The following is a 7,892-nucleotide window of genomic DNA, read 5'->3' on the forward strand; positions in this document are numbered from 1 at the left end:
AACCGTGCCTCTCGCGGAAGCAAAATCGTGTCTCTCGCGAAAGAAAAAAAAACAGAAAACACGTTTTTTTTTCGTTTCCAAGAGGCACGGCCGTGCCTCTCGCGGAAGCATAACCGTGCCTCTCGCGAAAACAAAACCGTGACTCCCGCGAAAAAATGTGTTTTTTTACACATTTTGTTTTTTTTGAAAAATAAAATTTTTTGGTCCAAAAGCTAGGGAAGACCGGTGGAAAACCAAAACGTAAAAAAAAACCCCGGAAAAACCCTTTAAAAGGCCAAAAATGCATACGGAAAAATAAAAGAAAACAAAATCCGGAGGGAGTGCCCAGAGCGTGACATGTGGCGAATAGCTGAGAGCGAGCCAAGTGGCGCTGATCGTTGCGAGGCTCCCGAAGGAGCGCTCGTTAATTAGTTGCTCCCCATATATCCAATGCATCAGTGGCTTGCTGACATGAGCAGAACCTCCTTTTCCCATCCCCATCGAGTCACCGCTATCGTCTTTCTTCACCGTTTCCCCCCCTCTCTCTTCCCCCTTTTCTCTCTCTCCTACTTTATCTCCTGAAGAGACCGTCTCTTCTGCATGATCCCCAGACAACTGCGGGGCACTCGCCGAACCAGCGCTGTGGCGTCCGAGCCTACTTGGCACTGCGGGCAGCAGGCTGGGGCGACGCGTTGGGCATGCCCTTACGGCCTTGTTCAGTTACAATAGATTAGTTCCCCTAGTGGAACTAATCCCTGCAGGGATTGGGTGTCAGCACCTGACCACCGTGGGGGGTCAACTCCCTGCCACAAAGATGATCGGGGCCACTTTCTTCCATTCAGTTAAGCCCATGCCCCCGCTTCGGTCGTGTCAACAAGAGACCTATGGACGAGAGAGAGGCGAAGCTGATTTTTTCCACGGGTGGGTTGGAGCTGATTTTTCCTCGCGGTTTTGAGGGGTCTGGACGGGGGAAAGATCCGGGAGCTCTAGTCGGCGCTGTAGGCGCCGATTAGGAGATGTGGCGCTTGCTACAGGGCGGGGTGGGCCGGCCCACGAAGGCGCATCGCACAAAAAAAGCGCAAAAACTATCCAGAAAATATAGCCACTGCAGAGAACGACCAACACACCAACTGTGTTCGGCTCACCATTCGGACATGCAGTTGCAAGTGATTAAATACAATGCTAAATCTTTAGCACCTATTATAGCCGTGTTAGATGATTTCTTTCAAAAAATGAAACTTCACAGATTTCAGAAAAAGTTCCTGAACATGCACAAATACTTTGCCCTATTCAAGAAAATTTCAAAGATTCTGAAAATAGTTGATCAATAATAATAATAAAAGTTCACAAAAAATTGAAAAATATTTATCAAAATCTTGAAAAAAAAGTTCACCAATTTCAAAATAGTTCACAAAACTGAAAATATTTCATAAACTTCGAAAAAGTTGATTGAATTTGAAAACAATGTTCACCAAATTTGAAACAAGTTAATCAATTTCAAAAAAAGTTAATGAAATTTGAAGAAAGTTCATCAAATCTGAAAAAAATAAATGTTAATGAAAATTAAAAAGTTCATCAAATTTGAAAAAAAAATCAATATTTACAAAAATAATTTACTAAAAATAAAAAAGTTCATTGATTTTGAAAAAAGTTCACGCAAACATGAAAAAAATTCATCAATTTGGAAAAACATTCACTGCATTTTAAAAAGTTCATCAATTTCAAATAACGTTCGTTGATTTAAAAAAAATTCATCGAATTCGAAAAAGTTCATCGATCTAACAAAAAATTTCATCAAAATTGAAAAAAGTTTAACGAATTTCAAAACAGTTAACCAATTTTAAAAAAATTCGTCACACTTGAAAGCAGTTTATAGAATTTGGAAAAGGTTCATTAATTTTTAAAAAAGTTTATCAATTTTTAGGAAAGTTCGTGCATTTTGGAAAATAGTTCATCGATTTGTTGATAGTTCATTGAATATGAAAAATAAAAAGAAACAAGGAGAAACGAAAAAACACAGAAAGAAAAACAAAAAAGAGAAAGCGAAACAGGAATAGAAAACATAAAAAACGGAAGAAAACCTGGTAAAATAAAATCCCCGGAACCCAACCAGAATAACCGGTCCAAAAAAAACACAAGAAGAAAGAAAAAAACCGCCTGACAAAGTATAAAAGACAAAAAGGAAGGTAATTGCCATTACTTGTTGTCTTTCCCGGTTGGCTAGTGCGTGTTGAACATACAGTAAAGGTCGCGGGTTCAAATCTCACGACTAAAAATTTATGAGATGGGCCGGCCCAGCGCGGGAGCGCTGCAGGCGCCCGTTAGAGAAACTGCACTAACTGGCGCGTGCAGCACCAAATAGGGTTTGCCAAAAGTCCGCTCGAGGCTTAACCGAATGCGTCGAATCAAAAACGCGGAGATTATTTCCTAGTGGGGTCGATCCGCCTGGATCCCCGTGGTTTGGGCCCAAAACCACGCGGGGAAGGGCGTAACCGAACATAGTCTAAGTTGTCCATCGTCGCTCCCGACCGCCCTTCTAACCATGTTGTTTTCCGCATGGCATCTGAACCAATCAACCTTTGTCCTCACCGCAGCACCCTCTCTCCCAACGGCAGAGCTTGGGCTGATTTTTGAGGGGCAAACAAATTCCTATCTGAGCCGATTTTACATGAGATATGGGCCACATACTAGGGGATATACTAGAAAAATATCATGGGTTGGGTGAGTCCAGGTTGGCCCCTGATTCGGCAGTGCTCTCATCAATCATATTTTCAAGCATATTACATATAGCAGACAAACGCAAAAAAGAAGAAGAAAAGAAAATGTAAACCCTACTCCGTTAAACACAACGCGCCAGTGGACCCTTGGATGAAAGAAGTTGGAGTCCACTACAAATTTGATGTCCAGATTTTCACCTTGACAAATTATGTTCTTCGAGCATGGCAAATCCGTCTCAGTCCATTTTTTTTGCAAATAAAAATTGCCATCATCATGCCAATATAATTTGTCATTACAAACGTCTGATGTAATGACTAAAAATCTGGCGTGTTTCCGAAGAAGTTTGTGCAGCTCGTGGACGTGGACGTGTGCCGCCGGTGAATGTTATCTTTCCTCGAGTAGTCCGCAGGTGCAGGCACCCTCGACCACCCAACTGTTCTCAGATTTGTGACCACTCGCCCAGTCTCAACAACCCAAATAATTCCCCATATTTTAACTTCAACTTGCGGTTAAATTCAAGCTAGAATCTAGCGAACAATATCTCAGGCGCTGCAAACATAAAGGCCACGAGCCCACGACCGATTCAAGCACGCCACTACCTAAATGTCCCACTGACACTGGGTCCGGCACCGTGAACTTCGCCGCGCGTGAGGCAATGGTGGTAATTGCTCGAGGCAAAAAAGAAATGACTGGTTTTGCGCCGGGCGTTACGTACCAGGATGTAGAGCAGGGAGGCGATGAGGATGGTGCGGTAGCGGCCGAGCCAGGAGTCGGCGAGGGCGGCGCCGAGCAGCGGCAGCAGCTGCGCCACGCCGTTCCAGGCGTTGATGGCGGACGCGGCCTTGGCGTTGCTCTCGCCCAGCGGCCCCGTCAGGTAGCTGATCAGGTTCGCCGACACGCCGTAGAACGAGAACCGCTCCGCGATCTCCACCGCTGCACGCACGTTCCGATCCCGATCATCATCACGCACAAATCTAAACAAAGTTGTTTGGCTGCTGCATGTATACTGTATATGCACTTGCCTATGATGAAGAGCGCCGACCGCCAGCGGCCGGTGGAGGCGCGGGGGGCGGGCCGGCCGCGGTGGTCCACCGCCGCGACGTCGATGCCGTCGTCGTCCTCCATGCTGCTGCCGTCGGCGCGCGAGAGCAGCGGGTCGGAGGCCGAGCCGGAAGGCATCGTGGCTTTATATGGTAAGGACTGATTCCGGCGACAGGAAAATCAGGGTAGCCGGAGCAGAGCTGGCTGCTGGCGTTGACTCCCGGGAGTCAGAAAATACGGCGTGGGGCACTTTGTCGACGAACGATCTCCGACGCCAGTCGAGGGAGATCGCGTCAACGCTCGAGCGGTCGGTGCTGTAGCCTCGTCGTCGGCGGCGGCTACCAATTAGAGTGGGAGTAAGGAGAGGATAAATGGCAATGGCTCATGAACTGTGGCCTGTGGGTATGAGATTGACTCCAGGTAGAGGTAGGTATAGAGGGGCGCATAGAATACGGATCCCATCGCCATCGCGTTCGCCACATCGGGCGGCTAACTGCACATGTGCAGGACGTACTAGACACCATCTCTGTCCAGAAATGTGGAAGCCCAGTAAATAGAAAAGAAAAGCATCCTGAGTCCAGTTTGTACAAAACCTAATGTTTTTGCAGATATACTACCCCTATAAAAGCACGAGAGGGCGAAGAACCAAATCATCACAACCATCGAACCGTATTAATCTGATGGTCCAAATCGTCTCATAATATCAAATGTGTTTGACACCCTAATTACCAATAATCCTACATCTACGTAAGGCCTACGAAGACTAACGTAAACTGCCTAACTAATTAACTTCGGCCCCCCTGATTTTCAGGTGGGTGGGGCCCCTTCCTCCCCCTTCTCCAATACTAATTAGCCACGTTGCACTTTACGTAAAACACGTAACATTATTTACGTAAGTGTAGCATTGCTTCCCTAATTACCCATCACTACCATTGGTTATAACTACGTTAAAAAAAGCCCTCGTCTAGGGAGATCAAACGATCCCCTCCCCACCGTCACGCCTGCCCACGATCTCCCGTTCCTCTCCTCAAACAACGAGGTAGTTTCGTCCCCCACCCCCACCGGCCCCTTCCCACACCGCCACCCCTCTCTTCCGCTTGCACGCTCTTGCCCCGCCCGCACCTCCCACAAGGTTTCATGGCCGCCGCCTGGCCCGCCTATGGAAACTGGTACCATCACGCGGCCAAATCTTTGACGCCACCATATGCACAGTCAAGGGGGAGGAAGCAGGTCAACACGACTAAATTCATTGCCGCGGGAGCTGCCAAGGGCGTCGGATCATCGTCTTCGGCGCCAGGGGCCAGTGACGGTCACGCACGACGGCGTCTCTGCGATGGCGGATGACGGTCAAGCCAGCGGGATGGGATCGGAGACGACGAGCAGCAGAAACGGTCTTGCTCTGGTAAGATCAACAATCCATGCTTCCAGTTCTTGGTTACGTTTCTTAATTCATCTGATTTGTCAGCGCCATGTTGTTGATCGCTAACGGCGCTCGCCTCGCAGCCCCGCCCCATCGCGACGCAGGTATTAATATCCTGAAGCGTATCTTCGCCGCGTGCGCATCAAATTCAGTCGGGCGTCGGCGCGCACCGGCCGTAGGCGATTAACACCAAACTCCACCTGCTCGAGGGAGGACGCAGCCCCACCCCAAGCACTTCATTCGGAGGAAACGGCAGCCATGGTCGACGCCAGAGCAACATCCTCCTCCAGAGGTTCCTCTCGTTCATCTACGGCCCATGGCTCCTCGGCTTCGGATTGGGTAAGGGATGTAAGGGCGGAGGACGCTTGTCAACCCAAGCGCATGCACGGTGTCGAGATCTTCAGGACCAGGGACGCGAGCCGCGCCCGCGCTCAGCCGCCTTGGAGCCTCGTGCGGCGCATCATCGTTATCAGCTGAGGCGCCTGGACATCCCAACGGCAGCGGGAGGATCTACGACCTCCTCGTCCTTCTTGGCGCTTCTCTGGTGCTCAACGTATTGTCATGCATGATGTTTTACATCATTGGCAGAAAAGCGAGTCTGGTCCGTCCGGAGAGAAGCAGGACAGGGTGAGCATTTTTCAGGTCTGTACGTTTACATGGGTTCTGATCTGATGGTTCCAGCCCTGTTACAACATATCATTCTTATGTTCTGTTGTGCCACGGTGATTTGTGTGTAACTGAAATTCAGAATGAACTCAAGTTGGCAATGTGCCAGTGCCTGCGATATTCTCAGGTTGCACGTTCTCGAATGCTGAATGTTTAGTCTTTTCAGACTCCAGATTGCCTCCAGTTGAACGAAGTCGAGCTATCGCCCGTCACCTCGCTCTCGTTCTTCTCCCCTTTCGACTGGCGGTAATTTACCGATGCTTCCTGGCTTCAATTATCAGTTTAAATATGCAAATATTCACCTCCTTTCGTAATTCTGGTCAGTTTAAATATGACTGCTGAAGATCCATTTATACTTCTACATGGTTTTATAATATGGATAAAATCACTATCACAGTAATTCTGTAGCTTGTGTTTGGCACTTGGAAACAACATAATAGAAATTTGGTTGCTCAGGTAAGGTAAGGAAAAAAAATATTGCCCCATTGTTTTTCTGTTTGTCTGCTTGTGAGCATAATCTATTTTAAGCCCATATAATTTTATGTTGTTGTGAAAGTGCTATACTTTCAAATAACCTTTCGTTATTGTATTATCCATTTGTATTTAACCCGTGCGATTTTTCATTCTTTCATTGCTTATGATGTACTCCCTCCGTTCCTAAATATAAGTCTTTGTAGGGATTCCATTAGATGGACTACATACGGAGCAAAATGAATGAATCTAAACTTAAAATGCATCTATATACATCCGTATGTGGTTCATAATGAAATATCTACAAAGACTTACATTTAGGAACGGATGAAGTAATACTATTTGTGATATACTTTCAGTTAACTGTGTTGAAATTCTGAGCTTTGGAACATTTGTTCGGAGTTATCATGTTGTACCCATGGCAAGTCGAACGTACATGGCATGTTGTGTGTGAGAGAGAAAATTAGTGTCTTACATTTAGAATATCATGGTCCTAATGTCTGATCGGTGTTGAGGCTCCTTTGCCATTATTATTTTTCTTATCCGTTATACGTTGTTTAACATTTATGCTTTTAAAATGTTGATGGGCAAGAATAATCCAGTTGCGCATCCATTTACGTCAGGGGATCGTTCCCCATTTAAGGATGTAACAAACTCATTTGTAAATGGAAATGCAGAAAATAATCATACTCGAAAACCTAAAAGAAATGTAGTCAATCATGGTATGCCAGAATATCTGATGAGAGGAAAGCGGAATTCCTCAAGAAGAGTTGTGTCGCCCGGCAACAAAGAAGGTTGCAGCCCTGGGTAGTGTTAACCATGCACAGAAATCATGTGCACATGCTTCTTCAGTAGGTCAGAACCCACCGATCCTGGGGATGACCGTCATGGTCGCACCCGAATCCGAAACCGCTGCCACCGAGATAATTTGGCACAGTTGCGTCTGTCTAGGGGACAAAATTGGCATGGTGATCGAGGAGGTCCTTCGTTGACGGGCAAGGCGCTCATGAACAATCCACCACTCATGCCATTGCGCTTTGCTTCCATTGGTATTTCTTAGGCGAAATAATTGTCTTCCCTGTCTTAATTTTGTTTCCTTGCTTGTTTTGTGAATGGTGCATCAGCTCAGATAGTTTTTGCACTCATGTTACCTGTGACGATATTAAGAATATGATAATTTACATTTTACCCCGGGCATATATATGCTTCTAGCTGCATTGACTTAATAATTGAAAGGAATGATGTGTATAATGTTACGTTTTTCCATCAATGGCATTTAGGGCATCTACAATGCCAACCGCTTATACAGTGTTTACCAGCAAAAAAATAAATATGGTAAAATAGAAAAAGCAGGTAAGCGCCCTCGCATGCAACGGCAAAGACTAATTCTGTTGAGTAAATTAAACAACTGAGCACTCCCAGTAGGCAGAAAAAGGAATAAGCGCTCGACGCAACACCTTGCATCGACGCCTCGCGCAACACCAGGATTTAACCGATTAACTGCTAATTGGACGGGAAACTAATCCTAGCGCCCATTCTAAGCACCCGCATTGGACATGCCCTTAGAGAGAGGTGAAAAGGTCTTAAGAACGACCAA

General features: G+C 46.4%; 1 protein-coding gene and 1 long non-coding RNA gene across 2 annotated transcripts in view; one reads left to right on the forward strand and one right to left on the reverse strand.

Annotated features, from left to right (window-relative positions):
* The window catches only part of LOC119345223 (protein NRT1/ PTR FAMILY 5.10-like), an 8,982-nt gene extending 4,762 nt beyond the window's left edge, over nt 1-4,220 (reverse strand). Inside the window, exons 1-2 of the mRNA XM_037615385.1 lie at nt 3,720-4,220; nt 3,413-3,630 (exon numbers count right to left, since the gene is read on the reverse strand). Coding sequence (XP_037471282.1) covers nt 3,413-3,630; nt 3,720-3,876 — 375 coding nt within the window. The 5' untranslated portion in view covers nt 3,877-4,220. The remainder of the gene's footprint in view (nt 1-3,412; nt 3,631-3,719) is intronic.
* Nucleotides 4,221-4,815: 595 nt separating this feature from the next.
* Nucleotides 4,816-5,983, forward strand: LOC119307494. Its single transcript, XR_005149340.1, has 2 exons — nt 4,816-5,140; nt 5,242-5,983. It is a non-coding gene; the product is annotated as an uncharacterized LOC119307494 (long non-coding RNA).
* The last annotated feature ends 1,909 nt before the right edge of the window (nt 5,984-7,892 follow it).

Source organism: Triticum dicoccoides, chromosome 1B (genome assembly GCF_002162155.2).
Source record: "Triticum dicoccoides isolate Atlit2015 ecotype Zavitan chromosome 1B, WEW_v2.0, whole genome shotgun sequence".
Taxonomy (NCBI): Eukaryota; Viridiplantae; Streptophyta; class Magnoliopsida; order Poales; family Poaceae; genus Triticum; species Triticum dicoccoides.